The sequence below is a fragment of the Pipistrellus hanaki genome (assembly GCF_964339955.1).
Source record: "Pipistrellus hanaki genome assembly, chromosome: 4".
NCBI classification, from domain to species: domain Eukaryota; kingdom Metazoa; phylum Chordata; class Mammalia; order Chiroptera; family Vespertilionidae; genus Pipistrellus; species Pipistrellus hanaki.
In genome coordinates this window covers 85,234,500-85,253,112 of record NC_140506.1, presented here as the reverse complement: position 1 = coordinate 85,253,112, position 18,613 = coordinate 85,234,500, and the positions used below count along the sequence as shown (strand labels likewise).

Here is an 18,613-nt window from a genome sequence, read left to right as displayed (position 1 = left end):
GCACATACCCAGTAGGGGGTGTGCAGGAGGCGGCTGATCAATGTTTCTCTCTCATTGGTGTTTCTAACTCTCTATCCCTCTCTCTTCCTCTTTGTAAAAAATCAATAAAATATATTTTTAAAAAATAAAATAAACACTAGTGGCCTGATTCACAAAATTCATGCACTCGGGGGGAGGGGGCAGCCTGTCCTGTGCCCTGTCACAGTGCGGGAGCCCTGTGATCCATCACCCCAAAGAATTAGGTCCCACCCATCCATCGGGGTCTCCTCAATGGATTGCCCCCAAAGAGGTAGGCTGGAGCAGGGGGAGGCCTGTTGTGGACCTCCATGCGCCTATGGACTTCTGGGCCTCTCCGCCATGGCCCCACTCCCATCCACGATGCTGCAAGTCCCCGCCTACCCACGCCTGCTGCACACGCAGCCTGCTGATTGGTTGTTACTGTGATGGCATCCTGACCAATTTGCATATTACCCTATTATTAGTATAGGTGCTTGTTGACTTGTATGCTATTGAATGTTAAATAAAACACTTTATTTTGTCTTGTTATTTGTATTGCCTTTTTGTGCTTACAATATTGTTGATTTCTCTCATGTTTTTTGACTCATGCCCTTGAGTCTAACTTTGACCTTTTCTGGCAGTAATTAAACTTTGAGACCATTTTACTGCCTACTATGATGAATGCATGCTTTATAACAGAGAAGCTGTTGGTAGTATGTATTCTCTTGACATTCTGTTTGGTAGTCAAAAAGATGAGGGAAGATGGGCTGCCATTTTCATTTTAATTCAATTATGTCAACAAATAATCTTGGAGTATGGAAAGCCTTTCTAAGCCTGATGCAAAACTCAGAAGCTATAAAATAAAACCCCTGTTTATTGTGAAAAAATTTGTAAGGCAAGAAAAGTGAAAAAAACATTTTAAAAAATTACAACTGGAAAGCTGGACTAATCAAAGTACGGCCATAAGGAGACCCCTTTTTCATTTATTTGTTCAGCAAAGAGCAAAGTATTTTGTAATATTCATTATTGACAAGTCTGGAAAAATAGCACACTCATAGTTATTGGAGGCAATGACCATTACTCTGCCTTTCTGAAGGGTGTTTTCCTTTTTAAAATTTTATTTTTAATCCTCACCTGAGGATATTTTCCCACTGATTTTTAGAGAGAGTGGAAGAGAGAAGGAAAGACAGAGAGGAATGTTGCTATGAGAAAAACACATTGATTGGTTGTCTCCTGCATATGCCCTGACCAAGGTCTGGGCCGGGGAGGAGCCTCCTTTGGCCCTGATGCTCTATCCACTGAGCTAACCTGGCTAGAGCTCTAAAGGGCGTTTTAGGAGTCTCATAAAAGATTTGAATCATATACCTTTGACCCTAAAATACTATTTCTGTATTTGCTCACGTATCCATGTATACACATATAAGGATGTTCACTATAGCACATATATATACAAGGATATTCACTATAGCATTGTTTATAGTAGAGACTGGTATGATCTAAATTCCATCAATAGGGAACCTGTTTATAATTAATCCATACAATAAATATTTCACAATATTTTAAAGGCATTTATGTCTTGATGTGGAAAGATATCCAAATTATGTTAAGGGATAATGATCACCTTCTTTTTCTCTTACGAGAACATACATGTATAGTTATACATATACCACATGTGATATACACATGGACACATCCTCTAACAGTTACAAGTTATTTATTGGATTGACGATCTGGAATAAGGTAGGTAGAATGATTTTTACTTTTCCATTTATATTGTTCTGCACAACTGGAATTCTTCAGTTGAAATATGTAGTACTTTTACAGTAATAATAATAACAAAACCAATGGATATAGAAAAATACAGTGTTATCACCAAGTGATTCTACTTAGTGGAGTTTATACAAAGGAATTAATTGAATGAGTGTGCAAAGATGAATGTACAAGGGTGATGAGTAAATGTAGTACTAAAACACAGAAAACAGCCCAGCCAGTGTGACTCAGTGGTTGAGCAAGAGGTCCATGGTTTGGTCCTAGGTTTTATCCCCAGTTGGATTCCCAGTCAGGGCACATGCCCAGGTTTTGGGCTCAATCTCCAGTCGGGGGCATGCAGGAGGCAGCTGATCTACGTCTTTCATCGATGTTTCTTTTTTATCTCTCTATCTGTCTCCCTTCCTTTCTAAAAATCAATAAAAACAAATTAGGCCTCACTGGTTTGGCTCAGTGGATAGAGTGTCATCCTGCGGACTGAAAGGTCCCCGGTTCACTTTTGGTCAGGGGCACATTCCCTGGGCTTTGGGCTCAGTCTCCAGAGTGGGGCGTGCAGAAGGCAGCCAATCGAGGATTCTCTTTCATCATTGATGGTTCTCTCTCTCTCTTTTCCTCTCTGAAATCAATTAAAAAAAGAAAAAGAAAACAAATAAAAAAAAAATCACAGAAAACAACCCAAATGCCCTTTAGTAAAGAACTATTAAATATGTTATGATGTGCCCATACCCTGGAATGCTGTGTCACTATTAATAAGAAGGAATGAGACCACTATATTAAAAAATATCCTAGATGTATTATAAAAGGTAGGTTTCACAATAAGCTGTGTAATATAGCTTTTATATTGAAGAATTTACATATATATTGAAAAGTCTGAAAGTGTTAAAAATAAAAGGATATGTTAATCCACTTTTTTTCTGCCTCCTGCCTGCCCCCTACTGGGGATGTGCCAGCAACCAAGGTATATGCCTTTGACCGGAATCTAACCTGGGACCTTTCAGTCTGAAGGCTGAAGCTCTATCCACTGAGCCAAACTGGTTTCGGCTAAATCCACTTTTCTTGAGTTGTCAGTCTCCAGTGCGTTTAAATGGATGTGACCTTTCCAGATCTTAGCTGAAAGATGTCGTATTTACATTGTTTTATACAGGCCTTCTAATTCCAGGGTTGGAGGCTAATTAAGGAGCACTTTCCCAGGTGCCTTTATTGAGTGAGTTTGTGTACTGGTACTGCTCAGTTCTTTCCTCTTATTCTCCTTAATCCTGAGAGCAAACACTATGAGTTTCTGTCATCTCCATTTATGATGTTCAGGGAAATTGAAGTAATTTGCCCAAGCTTACTCAGCTAGGAAGTATCTGAACAGTTACTGAGAAAACCAAATGCAATAGCAGAAGAAAAAAAAAAAATTCGATTCAAGTCAAACCAGTTAAATCTGGGTTCTTTAAGCCTTTTCCACTGAGACAAACCGGCTAGGACTGTTGCTTAGTTTTTTATTTTATTTTAGAATGAAAAAAAAAAAAAATCACCCAGTAGCCTGGTCTCTAGAGTTATCTGCTGTGTATATGTGTGAAAGAGACAGACAAAACCTTGGCAGGTCTCAGAAAATATATTAATATGCGTGCAGATGAACCTCTTTTTTTTTTTTTTGCTGTAAAAATGGGTTTTCAGATTTTTTTTGTATTGTAATCATTATTGAAAAAAAATTCATAGCATAAGTTGTGTTTGTAACTCCTGTAAAAATAGGTAAGTGCCCTGCCTGCGGCGCCCTCCCCCTTTGGTAGGCCTGATGAATTTAGGGTTCCCCTATAACCCTTACTTTTGCCTGGCACTTCCTTTCCGCCACGGCCTCCGTTCCCGCAACCTAAAACCTTGTTTTCAGATCCAACCAGGAATCTGCCAAGATTCCTGCTCTAAGAACTTACTTTTTGGTGAGAGGAGTACACTAAGTAAACAAACGTATCAATCGCAGGTTGTTCAAAGGGATACAAGGTATGAAACACACCCACCGGGCCTTGGAGAGAGGGGGAGGGCCCTCCTTTAAAGGGTCTGAAAGGGGCTCTGTGCTCCCGGGCTTCGAGTAGAGCCCCGGGGATGACGACCAGGGAGGAGGGGAGGCCAGGGGGAAGGGGACGGGGAAGAAAAGGTTCCGGAGAGAGGCAACTCCTAGGGCAAAGGCCCTGAGGCAGAGAAGAGCTTAGTCCCCGGGAGAACGAAAGGCGGTCCGTGTGCTTGAACCGCGCCAGCGGAGCAGCAGCCGGCGTGGGATGAAACCAGAGGCGGCGGGACCAAACCCTGCGGGGACGCGATGGTCTCCGGGAGGAGGTCAACTTTTACTCCAGGGGTGGTGGCTTTAAAGCCACATTTGTAGGAATGCAACCGGGCAGCCAGTGGGAGGCGGTGCTCCGCGCCGACCTCTCCACGGCCCAGGGGCTCCCGGCGGCGCCTGCGTGAGCTAGAGGGCGGGTTTGGCTCGGAGCGCTCCACGCCCACTGACGTGGCTGCGGGTCCCCAGACCCGGAGCCCCAGAGTACCCGCGGCGCGCAGCCCCGCCCCGGGCGCGGAGGTGACAGGACCGCGGCGCACCGCCTGTTAACCGGCACCGGCGCGGAGCTTTCCCCCTGGAAGCGGGGCCTCCCACTCGGCGCGGCCACGCGGGTTCCGGTGGGAGGAGGCGGGGGCTGCCGCGTGACGCAAGCGGCCGCACGTGGCCCCGGAGTGTGCTCTCGGGACAGGTGCGGGGCTGTCTCACTCGCAAAAGTTTAGACGTGCCCGCGCCTCGCACCCTCTCCTGTTCCGGCTCATTCTCGGTTTCCCGGGCCGGCTAGTCCAAAGACATGTCCCCGGAGGATGCGGGTTGCTTGCGGTGGGGGGTGGAAAGGAAGATGGGGGGGGGGGGCAGAGTGTTCCCCACGCACCCCAATAAGTTCTGTGGGTGCGGGCCGCCCTGCAGGACACAGGAAGGGCCCGCTGGCCTGCAACATGAAAACTTTCCTTTGGGCTGAGGTTCATCCTGCCCATCTAAGAAATGGGACAGTGAAATAAACAGATGGGAAGCACTCTGCACACTTGGACAGAAGTTGGACGTTTTATTCAATTCCTTCATTCCCCTCCTCCTTTTGGAAGCCCAAGGGAGGACTAACCAGGCTGTCACCCACCACACCCTTCCAGCCCCGCGGCGCAGTGGCGGGATCCAATTTTGCGTCTCCCAGGGCCTCGAAACGCCGGAAAAACCCCCGCCCCGGGTGCGGTCGCAGGGCCGGTCACGTGACGCCCGCTGGAGGCCCAGGGGCTGGGACATCAGGGCAAATGCGCATGCGCACTTTTTTTTTCCCCTGGACGCAACCACTGTCAGCTCTCCCCCCCTCTTTCTACGACTTCACCCTTCCCGACGTTCTCTCCCTTGTCCCCGCCCATTGGTTATGTCAGGCAGACAGGTAGAAGGACCAATCACGGCGCTGTATTCAGACACTGGCCTGCGGAACAGGTTGTATCGGACCAATGGGGACCCTCGAAGCGGACGCGCCCCAATTGGGCAGGGGAGGGCCGAGTGGGCGGTGCTTCTCAGTCAGCATGTGGGCGGGGGAGGGCGGGGATCAGCAGCCGCAGAGGCGTCGGCGGCGGTGGCGACGACGTTCCTTAGTTTTTGGTGCGGGCTCCTTGGCGTTGGCACGGCCGCTGGGAGGGCTCGGTTGTCAGCGGCGGCGGCCCTACGGCGGGGGGCCGCGGCGCCATGGGGGGACGGTAGACGGGCTCCGACCCTAGAGGCGAGAGGCGGCGGCGGCGGTCCTCCGGCTCTCGGCGACCTTCGGCGGGGCCCAGGGGTGGGGAGGCCCGGGGCGGGGGTCGTCCCGGGCTGCGCGGGGCTGCGGGGCGGGGCTCTCGGGTCGTCGGAGAGCAGGAGGCCTGGGCCGCCGCGAGGAGGAGTCGCCGCCGGCCGCTGGGCCCCGCCGCCGGGCCGCTTGACGACGACGCTTCCGCGGGAGCCTAGCCTGAGGAGGACGCGGCGGCGGCGGCGGCGAGGCCGCGGGAGGCCGCGGAGGATGGAGGAGCGGAAGGAGGAGGGCGAGGCGGAGATTCAGGAGCACGGGCCCGAGCATTGGTTCTCCAAGTGGGAGCGGCAGTGCCTGGCCGAGGCCGAGCAAGACGAGCAGCTACCCCCGGAGCTGCAGGACGAGGCGGCGGCCGGGGCGCAGCCCGAGCACAAGCAGCAGAAGCTGTGGCACCTCTTCCAGAACTCGGCCACCGCCGTGGCCCAGCTCTACAAAGGTGAGGGCCGCTGCCGCCATCTTGCCGCCGCCTCGGCCCGACCCCCGGGCCGAGGGCCCCAGGCGGCCTCCCGGCCCGGCCAGGCCGGCCCGGCCGCCGCCCCGCTGCCCCCTCCTCACAAGATGGCGGCGCGGAGGCCGGGCCACGGGAGCGCCCGGGGGAGGCCGGGGCCGGCGCGGGGGAGGCCTGTCTTGGGGGCCGGCCCCGAGGAGCCCGCCCGCCTGCTCCTCAGGCCTGGCTGTCGGGGGGCCCCGGGCCGGGGAGGGCAGGGGAGGAGCCCCCAGTCACAAAATGGCGAAGGGAGGTGACTGGGCCGGCCCTATTGTGCCCGAAGCCGGCCTCGGGGCGGGGACAGGGCACCTCCCTGCGCCCGTGGTTGGGCCTCGGGCTGCGCCCCGGACCCCGAGGCTCTCCTCCCACTCGCTCCGCGACCCCTATTTCTGCCTTCCTCCCAGTCACTGTGGGCTCCCGAAACCCTGGAACAAAATGGCGAAACCTAATATGGCCGTTCCCGAATGATTGACGCCCAAATAACATTTCTTTCTCCGTCTTCTTCCCCCCATCCCCTCTCTCTCCCCACTTTTTCAGACCGAGTGTGTCAGCAACAAGGACTTTCTCTCTGGGTCCCCTTCCAAAACGCAGCCACCGCCGTCACCAACCTCTACAAAGGTAAAGATAACCTTGCTGCATTGCCGATTAGGGGAAGGGCGCCCTGCGTCAGGGTGAAAGGCCTGCGTTCCGAGTGTGCTGGCCACCTGCACCTGGGCCTGGACCGCCCGAGTGTTTTCTCCTGCGTCCAAAGATTAACCCTGAGTGTCTTGCAACTTGGAAATGGTGGTATTCTAGCTAGATCAGTGATCTTCTGCTGGGGGCTATTTTGACACCACCCCCCACCCCCCACGTACATTTGGTTACGTCTGGGGGCATTTTTGAATGTCATCACTGAGGGGGGCTGCTGACTATCCCATTCGCTAGAGGCCGTCCCATTACCCTCACCCCACCCCATCTCCATGCCCCAAATGTCAAATAGTGCGGAGGTCAAGAAGTCCTGAGCTGACACTGGGTGAGAGGAGCTTCTCTTTGGAAAAGGCACCCCAGGGAAGAAAGTATATGGTTTTGCACCACAGCGAGGGGGGGCGGGGGAGGGGGGCTTGGGGTGGGAGTGGCAAATTGTAAGCACCTTGTGGGAAAGATTCTTGTGATGGACAACTCAGAGCATGATCTTTTGTAGTGTTTATAAGTGCGTTGTAAACTAATTGAAATCCTGTGCCCATCTTAACACGATGCTCTTCCCTAGCAACTTCAAGTATTTATCTTGAAAAGTACCTTTTTTATCTGCTTGTACATTATTGACAGGAAATCTGTGATCCGAGTGTGAGTTGTGTTTTATGGTAGTGCCTTTCTGGAGTTAATTTTCCTGCTCTGTGATGACATGAAGATGGGTTCTTGCCCATTGTGCTCTCTTAGTGAAAATGGGTTGAGATTTTGTGCCTTACTGATTTTGAAGATTTGGAAATTTGGGTTTAATTTTAGGGGGGGTTGGGCAAGGTTTCTATGGAAAAAGGATTTGAATTTGACTGTTAATCTTAAAGATTTACTTAAATGCTTTCAAACTTCTAGAAGCTGCTGTTTACAGTAATGTAACTCGGTGCATTTCAAAATTATCAAAATAGGCTGTGGAGTGACTTATCAGTCAGATCTTATTTTTGTGTAAGAATGTGCAAATGATGGTAGCATTCTATAAGAAAAATACTATTGTGAGATTTTGTGGGTAGAATTTGCATTTTTTTGGGAATGTAAACTGAAACTGGTGAGTAAAATGTTAATTTTAAGGAATGAGGAACTGATAATCCAGGCTTGTCAAGAAAAGGAAACAAAATGTGCCCCAGTGATCAACTTTGATTTTATTGTTAATCCTCATCTGAAGATATTTTTCCATTGATTTTTCTAGAGAGAGTGGAAGGGAGGGAAGAAGAGAGGGAGGGGGAGAAACAGATATGAGAGAGACGTCAATTGGTTGCTTCCTCTGCACTTAACCTACAGCTCAGATACGAACCTGCCTGATGCTCAGAACTACACCAGCCAGTGTGAGTTCCTTCAACAGTTTTGACTCCTGAGTAGTTTGCTAACATCCATCAGTGCTTGAGGGTCTGGAAGATTCTCTGGGATGACTCTTGTTTCATCCAGACAGGGAAATTTGAAATAAGACATAAAACACATTTTTTTAAAATACTCAATTTCTTGGGGTATATTTACATGCAATAAAATTACTCTTTAAAGATGTAAAGAGCTTGACATCTTCAGCTTGACAAACACTGTTAAGAAATTCTATCTTCACCCCAGCCCCTAAGCAACCACTGATCTGAATATATGGTTGTCCCTGTTTCCATAATTTAATAAATAGAACCTTACAGTATGCAGCCTTTTGTGGCTGGCTTCTTTCGCTGAGATTGAGTTCACATTGCATGTGTTAATAAATAGCTCAGTGCCTTTTTTTCTTTTTTTTTGTTGAGTAGCTTTCTGTTGTATGATGGTACAATGGGGTATCCATTTGCTTGTTGCAGTTGGCTTTTTACTTAAAGGGGAAGGCAACACATTTTTAATGTCTTATATGTGCCAGGACATACAAAAATAGGAATGCGTTCTAGTTTTCTTTTCTTAGTTTTTGGTGCTGTTGTCTACAGGATTCTATTTCTTTAGGACTAAAACTGGCAGTTTTCTTTAGTGCAAATTCTTCATATAAGTAGATGGGCTTAGAAGCCGAACTTTGAAATCTCGGTTTATTTAATTTGCAAAAAGCTTGTCAGTTTTACTTGTTCAGAAACTTAATGTAATTCATTTATTTTAAAAAGTAAACATCACCTGAAGTTCTTGCATTATTGCATATGCTGAATTGTGAGATTGAATTACTCTTACTTTGTATTTTATTTTTGTTAAATGCATTCCTTTTTACCTGATAGAAAAGCTAAATTGTGGTTTGTGGAATTTGGTAGTGTAGCAACATTTTTTATCTGATTTAAGGAGAGTATGGATAGTGCTCTGCAGTTACATTGTTACTCCTTTTCAGGATGTGGAGTAGAGGATACAATTCAACTATAGGAATAATTGAGTACCCTAAATAGATATAATAAAATTGGCAAGGTAGTGTCACAAGTGTATGCAGCATTAAGTAGTGGTATATTTCAGAATGTTCACAGTTCTGATTATTTAAATGTAATTTACAGATGGGGGATTTGAGGAGATCTCTTTGGGTGGTGCTGTATTTTTTATGATTAAGCACTTCACAAGCTAAAAAATGGCTCATTTTGCAGCCTGGGGATAACTTGGTACATTCACCAACTTCTTCATAACCTCTAAAAATGAATACATTGGAAGGTCAGAAATGAAGTTCAATTTTGAAAAATTGAACATTATGTTGGTTGGGCAGAAAACATAGCTGGAAGGATTGGAGGAGAGTGAGTTGGGATGCCCCCTCAGTGTGGACAGAATTCAACAAAATGGAGTGCATGGTTCCTTCTCCACAAAGTAGGGCCAGACTTTGCTATCCTTTTTTTGTAAAGGGGAAGGAAACTCCTGATGCTCATTCTTGTTTATATGTTGATCTGATATTTCTAAAGAGGGGGCAATGTTTGTTCAATATTCAGTCAGGTTGGGTCTCCTTTGCCTAGTCTAGTGCATTTTTTGATGTCTGCAACTAAAGGAGTGAAAAGTTACTGAGGTCATTTTAATATCCAGGTTGATGCTTACTGGAAAATACTTGGCCAAGCCTGGGTGTTTGCTTCTTAAATCCACCACCCACCTACCACATTTTCTTGGGTGATTGATTTCGAGTCTTGTCTTTTGACTCTTCATTAGGAAAGTACATATTCTCCTTACCTAATTCCAAATTCCTGCTGCACGGGGCTACTTGTTCAGGTGAGAGGTTGGACTGGTTGTCTTCTAGGACAAGGCCATCCTGGGAGCCTCATGGTCAGACTGAGGTGTCAGCTGGTGCTCATCTCTTCAGTGGCCCCTGTAAGCTAGTGCTTGATCTTAACCTGTAGAACAACTTCTTTATTTCTCTCAGCTTGTGAATGTTTTTCTTTTTGTATGCTATGCCTTGTTTCTTTGCCTCTTCACATGTTAAAACTGCTTCTGAAACTTCAGTTGCATGCTGAGTCCTACCACTTGTTGAGAGCTTTCTCTTGTTATTATTTAAGATGTTTCTGGTCTCCCTGTTAATAGCATTTTCCCTAGGCCAGCAACCTTATGGAGTCTACTGCTGGATTATCTGAGTTCAGAATTTAGACGACTTATAGCTGTAAACTCCTGGAGACAAATAGTGAAAAAAGATATTTCCCCATTGTGTTCCTTCATTTTCTTAACTGTAAGTGGTAGGGATTAGTATTCATAGCTTAGTACAAAGCTATTAGTTTAGTGCTAGCATATACTGAGTATTCAAGTGTTAGGATTGCCTATTGGTGATGAGGTTTTATTTTTCAGACGTTTCTGGCTGTGGGCAGTATTGAAGAGGAAGGGAAGATATTCTAGTTTATTTTTTGTCTATCCTTTTTTTCTTCTTCTTGTGTTGCAATAAACTTCATGGTGTGTACTTTACTTAATTTTCCCCTAAAATGGCTAAGTATAATGAAATTTTCAGGTGAAAATAGTATGATGCTTTTAAATCCTTATTTTTGAGATATCTTGGTGCTAAATTATATTTATAATAAGCTGTCTCACTTCAGTGGGCCATTTTGGACATTTGTGTGTGTGTGTGTGTGTGTGTGTGTGTATACACACACACACACATATATAAAAACTGGAAATGAACTGAACATACTGAAAATTTGTGTATTGATGTATAAAGTAAATGGGCAGACAAGAGCATATACTACCTAAAGACAGGTACTGGAATTCAGCTCTTTACAATTTTTGGAGCTTGTTTGTGACTATCCTTGCTGTAAAAACTATTGAACTTGTTGAAGACTTTGTACAAAATGCCATGTTATGAATCACAATTAGAAACCCTGTCTTAATTTGTATTAAGTTTATAAGGAGTAGTAGTAGCCTCAGTTATTCCTAATATTGTTATTAGTTTCTGTCTGTAATTTTTTTAAAAAATATATTTTTATTTCAGAGAGAAAAGGAGAGGGAGAGAGAGAGAATCATTGATCTGCTGCCTCCTACTGGGGATTGAGCCCACAACCCAGTCTGCAGGCTGATGCTCTATCCACTGAGCCAAACTGGCTAGGGCTTTTTGTAAGCTTTTAAAGAAGACAATAATTTTACTTAATGTGTAAAAGGATGTTTTGGCTGCAGATAACCAGAAAAATACAAGTTAGGGTGACTTCAGTGGTATGAACATGGGTTGGTTCTTCTCACTTGGAGGGTGAGATTGATTAATTCAGTGGCTCAGTCTCCCTGGCTCTGCAGCTCTACGCTCTAGTGTATGTATGAGCTTTGTCTTCAGGCTAATGTCAGTAAGTTGGCAACTCACATCTTAGAGCCACTCAGCAAAGTTTAGAAGAGCCGGGAAAACTTTTTTCCCCAGGAGTTACTAGCAAATGACTTCTACAGTTTCTTGGCCAAAATTGGGTCACATGCTTACTCAGAGCCAGCATCATAGCCACAGTTTGGGATTGTGCAGATTAATTAAGGACTAAACCACATGTTCTACCCCCTGAGCAAATTTGTTGCAGAAGCTTTCCCAAGAGCTATTCAAACAAAAACTTGGAGGGCCTTTAGGAAAGGAAGGAGGATTGGATGCCAGGCAACTGTGGCTGCGATGATTCTTCCTTGGTTCCTGCTCTTTGTTTTGTGCGGTAGGTGAAGATTAAGTAAACATGTAATTAGCTAGAAGTTAGTTCTTATTTTTGGATACTACCTCTTTGGGGGATACATAGTTATTTTTTTAAAAACAATTTTATTTTGTCTATGACTCAGATCTTGTTCCTTTTTTAAAAAACGTTTTTTATTTTATTGAGGGAGGGAAAGGTAGAGCTCAAAACATCGATAATACATGTCCACACTAGGGAATGAGCCTGAAACCCAGGCATCTGCCCCGACCGGGAATCGAACCAGTGACCTCTTGGTGTGTGGGTCCATATTAACCATTGAGCTGAGGCACACTGGCAGGGTCAGATCTTTGTTTCTGATTTTTTTTTTTTTTCCCTTTCCTCCCTGTGGCAGACATTGGTTAGTACAGATTTAATTTTCAAGTATTCCTTGCTTTGATGTAGTGGTGTCCTTTTCTGGTTTGTAGATCCTCTCAGGCAGGGGTGGGAAACCCTTTTTTTTTGTGCCAAGGGCCATTTGGATATTTATAACATTCGAGGGCCATTTACAATTAACTTAAAAATTAGCCTGCTATTTTTGATCAAACATTTAATTAACTCACCCCTAGTGCCTTGGCAAGGCCAGATCAAATGATTTATCGTTCCCCACCCCTGCTCTAAGAAGAATGGAAAATGGCTTCTCTGTTGTTGAAGAAATACCTTGTAGAAGTAACTGTGCCACCTAACTTTGGGTAAGACCCTTCGAACTTCAGTTTCAGTTTCTTGTTTATGAAATTGGAATATTTGCTCTGGTGGACTCACATAAGGTTTTTGAGTATCAGAAAAACAATGAATAGTGAAATCTGATTAATTTTGTCAGTGTATCATATAAGGAAGTATTGCATTTGGTCTTGACATCAGAAATCATTATTTGCCAATTGCCCCATGCCAGTGGTGGGAGGATTAGACTTCTAAAAAACTCAAGTTAAATTTGAGCTGCTTAAATACATTAAAAAAAAAAAAAAATGAAACCTGGGATATCAACTGTGACTACCATGAATCAGTATTTCTTGAATGAGGAAATGAATGTGTTGTGATTAAAGGTTAGATTGACATTTTGTGATGCCCTTCAGGTTTGCTTAACCTTCAAGCGTATAGCCCTTTTCCATGATGACATTGGTGTTAGTAAGATGGTGTTAGACGACTGTCCCCCACTGTTTTCTTTGAGTTGTACCTCGAGGATTTGGGTGATATTGTCAGGATTCAGATATATTCAAAGCAGTCTAGCTGAGAGTTTTCAGGAGGCCATTCTGTGTGTTTATGTTTAGCTGTATATTAAATTAACCTGCAATTTAGGTTAAAAGCTACTCCAGTCATGCCTAATACTCTCCAATAAGCATTTAGGTTTTTCCTACGTAGTTCAAGGTATTGCAGGAGGGTTTTTATTTTCAACCAAGTAACTAAAGTCCTAAACATAGGACTATATTTTTTAAATGCTTTAGTGTCAAAATGAGAATCCCAGTTTAGGGAAAATAACAGATTGGATTAATCTGGGTGGTAAAGTAATTGGATTTGTTTTCTGGAGATGTTAATATAAAACTAAGTTATATCCAGGCAATGCAAAAGCATGTACCTGAAGACCTTAAATGTTATATCTGCTTTTCTCCTACTCTGTTTTCTATAGTAGGTAAAAGTCAGTGTCCACAAAATGCTTAATTTTTAGTGTGCTCTTGGTTGGTTTGGATATTGAGACTTGTGAAGAATTTTTGAGATGAAATAATTAGTCAGTTGCATACACTATAAAAGAAGTTCACAACTAGTTATATAACTCATCTAAACCAGTGAATATTGAGTTTTCCAACTTTGTTCAAATCCGATTAAATCATCAGCACAGAACTAAATTTTGAGACTTTCTTGTGCCTTCAGTCAGAACAAACCAAAACTTTGCCAAGCTCTTTCTTTCCTGGATGGTCAGTTTCTTTAAACCACCTTACTGGAGGTTTGTATCAGGCTTAGCTTCTCTTTTTTGCTCTTTGGTTTGCCAGATGTACATTTTCATGTCTGCTTCATCTTTGTATCATCCAAGCCTGCTTTGGGCTTGTTTCTTGTGTCCTTTCATGCTCCCAGCTTTTTTTCCTCTATATCTAGTTCTGGGCCTATTTCCATTTACTTCTTGAAAAATGTAATTTTCTTAGTTACTGTGTTTGGAGAAAGAGAAGCTTCAGTTATGAACTTTATTATAATTCTTTTAGGTTTTAGAAACCTGGTTGCTTCTAGGTTCATATATTTTGTGTTTCTTCTCCCTTTGGTCAAGTACCATGAGATGGGCTTAGTTTCTTGATGTCTTGATTTCTCTTAAAATGCTTTCATTTCTTCAGAACACTTAAAGTTTAGATACAGCTTAACAAGGTCATTTTAGAATTTTATCTGCTCTAAGGGTGGCTTCATCTAAGTCTTAAAAGTGATCTATTTTTCTCTTAAATACAGTTTGCCTTTAAATGGAGTTCTTGCTTTCTTTTTGTTTATGTGAAATGAGAAATCAGAAGGCATTGGTTCATGTAATTTGGCCATTATTCTGGTAGTGAAATACTGGAGAAATGATTTCATTCCCAAGCTGCTTTTTATATCTGTAAAATTAGAATCTACCTTTTCAAAATTGGGATGGGATTTAATATTAAGAGTGCTCCCATGGACAACTTTTCTTTTTAATTTTTTAGCAATAAGGAATGATCATCTGGTAAGGAATAACTTTCGTAATAATCTGCTTGTGTTGCCCTTTTTGCCATCTTTTTTAATGATTGAAATTCATACAGTTTAAGAGCCTCTGTGATGTCTGAATTCTTATTTTTCTTTTTGGGGCACTGCTCTTCAATGATTATTGCTACTCCTTTCAGAATCTATCTTGGTAGCAGACAAGGGATTAAAAAAAAAAAAAAAAAGAGGCCATGCTGGGCCACATGGCTCAGTGGTTGAATGTTGATCTACGAACCAGAAGATCACAATCCAAATCTTGGTCAGGGTACATGCCTGGGTTGCCAGCTCAATCCTGGTTGTAAGGTGGTAGGGAGGCAACTGATCAATGATTCTTTCATTGATGTTTCTTTCTACCGCCTCCCCCCCCCCCAATCCCTTACTCTCTGAAATCATTCTATAATAATAAAAGTGTAATAAGCTAATTATAGACTGAACATCTTTTTAGTGCATTAGGCCTCTAGTAAAAATAAATATATTTAAAAATTACAGGTACTTTATCTCTGGATCTTTTGTAAAAGCAAATTTTTACTTAACACAATCATCTACATTTCTTGGCCTTTTATTGATTTCAGAGAGGAAGGGAAGAGAGAGAAACATCAATGATGAGAGAGAATCATTGATTGGCTGCCTCTTGCATGCCCCACACAGGCATGTGCCTTGACCAGGAATTGAATTGTGACTTCCTGGTTCATAGGTTGATTGATGCTCAACCACTGAGTCACACTGGCCGGGCTTTTAAAGATATACTAGTGGTTTTCTGCTGCTTTAGCAGCACAATTAAAAATAAATTTCAGGGATTATTTGATTGAAAACTAGAGGCCCAGTGCACAAAATCCGTGCTTGGGGGAGGGTGATTGTCCCCTCAGCCCAGCCTGGACCCTCTCTGCCTCGGGGGATGTCCAACTGATGGTTTTGGCCTAATCTCAGGTAGTCGGACATCCCTCTCACAATCCGGGATTGCTGGCTTCTAACTGTTCGCCTGCCTGCCTGATCATTTTTTACTGCCCCCCCAGCCCCTTCCCCTCCCTCCCCCTGTCACCCTGGTTGTCCCTTAGTGCCCCTTCCCCTCCCTGCTGGCCTGGTCTCCCACAACTGCCCCCCTTCCCCCCACCAGTTTGGTCACCCCCAACTGCCCTCTGCCAGACTAGTTGCCCCTCACTAACCCCCTCTGCTGGCTTGGTTGCCCCTAACTATTCCCCCTCCCCCTCCCCCTGCCAGCCTGCTTGCCCCATGCAGCCTGCTGGTCAGTCATTTGGTCATTCCTTGCTAACCCCCCTGCCGGCTGGCCTGGTTGCCCACACAGCCTGCTTCTGGTTATTAACTGTGAGGGTGTTGTGACCAATTTGCATATTACCCTTTTATTAGTATAGATAGAAGATAAGATTCTGGTTCTTTATATAAGGGGGAAGTATCTATCTACAGGGAGACTGGGAGGCCAGAAATTTTAAGGCAAGGTCTTCTGGAATTGGAATGGCTACGAGTTTATGGAAAACTTGGTATTGGAGTAGAATGAAACCTAGGGGAATGAGTGAAACCTTTTTGTTTCCACCGCACTGTTCAGTTTTGTTGAGTAGTCAATCAGAATTAATTTCCCCTGTTTCTAAAATGTTTGTTGCTGCTTACAGTGTGTTCCCCCAGTCAGTGCTGAACCAGTCAGTAGGAGTGCATCTCTAACATGGTGAATGCTGCTGGGATGATCCAGGCCTGAGTGATATGCAATATTTAGTCATCCATTGAATGATGTAATGATTTTATTTAGAATTCATGAGAATTCACTTTTTTATTTTTTTTCCTGAAGGCAAGCCCATGTGTCTCTAATAACAGAGATCTGGCTTCTAATGTTAGGTTCTGCTGCCTACTAAAGCCGTGGTCAGCAAACTGCGGCTCGCGAGTGTGGCTCTTCCACAAAATACTATGGCCTGGGCAAGTCTATTTTGAAGAAGTGGTGATAGAAGAAGTTTAAGCTAAAAAAATTGGCTCTCAAGAAATTTAAATTAGCTGGACTGTTGGTATTTGGCTCTGTTGAGTAATGAGTTTGCGGACCACTCTTATAGATTAATGGATAAGAACCACAGACTCTTGAGCAAAGTTCTAGCTCTTGTATATGTTGTTCTGTGACCTTCATGAAGTTTCTTCATGCTCAATTCCTGTTTTCTCTTGCAATAAGGGACAGCAATACCGCTCTCATGATACATATTGGTATTATCTTTTCTCAGATGAAGCTGAGTATAGATAGTACTTAATAAACATTTAATAATTTACCCATTGTTAGCATTATTAAACAAGCTAATTTCATTAAGTTAGCATAGCAAGCTTTTTAAGGGAATAGCATTTTTAGAGATCTCCATACTTCATGATACTCACTTTGGTTAACTTGTTTAAAAAAAATTATTTTTTTAAGAAAATGCAGCATGGCTCTACTAATCATCATGTATTATTTTCTTTTTCTCTAACAGAAAGTGTGGACACCCATCAGCGAAGTTTTGATATTGGAATTCAGATTGGCTATCAGCGACGCAATAAGGATGTGTTGGCTTGGGTTAAAAAGCGCAGAAGAACTATTCGTAGAGAAGATTTGATCAGCTTCCTGTGTGGGAAAGTTCCTCCACCACGAAACTCTAGAGCTCCCCCAAGACTGACTGTAGTGTCCCCTAACCGAGCTACTTCAACGGAAACTAGCTCATCTGTAGAGACTGATTTGCAACCCTTCCGGGAAGCCATAGCTCTGCATGGTAAAGCCGTTTAAACATATTTCTTTGGAACATAGTTAAGAGTGTGCCTGTGGATCCATTTTATATTTAGGTTTAGGTCCAGATATATGGTCTTTTTTTTTCCATTATAGTAACTACTTGCTCTAGAAATGTTTAAATAGAATGGAAGCAAAGAACACATGGGCAAATTTTTTAATGTTAGCTAGCCCATTCTAAAAAAATATTTTTAGAAAGTTAATTTGAGTTTCTTGAATTTACAATAACACAGTCTTTTGCAGCACTGATGAGAATTTATTGCTTCACACTAATATTGTACATGTTTTCTTACTCTCTGAGGCAAAGAGGAACTTCTTGTGTTTTAAGAATTCTACCAGAGTAATAATTTCCTGGAGGAGCCTAGTCAATGATAGGTTGGTATAGCTCTCATGGGAACTACTTTTGACATCCTAAGTTCATTTGCCTGTAGAAGGTGAGAGTTGATGACCCAAGTGGGAGTGAATAAAGGGAAGAATAATCGACTTCCCTTTTGTCTATTGTCCCTTAGGTCTTTGGCTTTGTTAGGCAGACTGTCAGAGGACAGGTCCACTTCATTAATTATTGCTACCATCTCCCCAGGCCAGACCTGCCATAAAAAAGGCATTCTTGGCCGAGGGGTTTAAGTATTACTGGAGAAGCCTGGGGATGTGCGTAGTCAATGAGTCTGTTGTTGCTTGTTTTCTAATACAGAATTTCAAAAAGAACTAGGAGAAATACTTGTATAGGACAACATTTAATACTGCTATAAAAATAAAAGACTTGGTTGAAGCCAACGTGAAACATGGATTGTGCCAGTGACTAAGCATATAGAAGTGATTAGTGAGTCCTGTTAAAAGTTAACATTTGGGCCATAGTGTAGGTGATTTAAAACAAAGTAAGCTGATAATAAAAATAGTGGGATATACACAAAGGCTTTTATATCCTTGAAATTTTAATGCTTATAGGGATTCTTGTTCAGCAAACTTGGATTTTTTATCTTAAAACTAGAACATGGGATTTGAAAAGTGTTTATTTCCCCCCCCCCCTCCTCATTGTGAGTTAGTTTAGGATAAATTAAAAATACAAAAACATTTATTGCAGGAAACTATGATATATGGATGTGATATTTACTGCTTGCTCTCTCTAATAGAGTGGAATAGTTATGCCATCAGAACTTTTGAAATTCAGGCAAAATACAAATTTATCTGAATTATAGAGTTTCACATCTTTTACCATTAATTTGGAAAGTTTTACTAAAAGTATAGTTTGTCAAATTAATTTATTTAAAATTTTTTGAAATTGATTTTTAGAGTGAAAAGGAGAGCAAGTGAGGAACATCAATTTGTTGTTCCACTC

General features: G+C 43.5%; 1 protein-coding gene across 1 annotated transcript in view; it reads left to right on the top strand.

Annotated features, from left to right (window-relative positions):
- The first annotated feature begins 5,339 nt into the window (after positions 1 to 5,339).
- HAPSTR1 (HUWE1 associated protein modifying stress responses) overlaps positions 5,340 to 18,613 on the top strand; it is a 28,061-nt gene continuing 14,787 nt past the window's right edge. Inside the window, exons 1-3 of the mRNA XM_084881139.1 lie at positions 5,340 to 6,024; positions 6,613 to 6,693; positions 16,988 to 17,263. Coding sequence (XP_084737265.1) covers positions 5,799 to 6,024; positions 6,613 to 6,693; positions 16,988 to 17,263 — 583 coding nt within the window. The 5' untranslated portion in view covers positions 5,340 to 5,798. The remainder of the gene's footprint in view (positions 6,025 to 6,612; positions 6,694 to 16,987; positions 17,264 to 18,613) is intronic.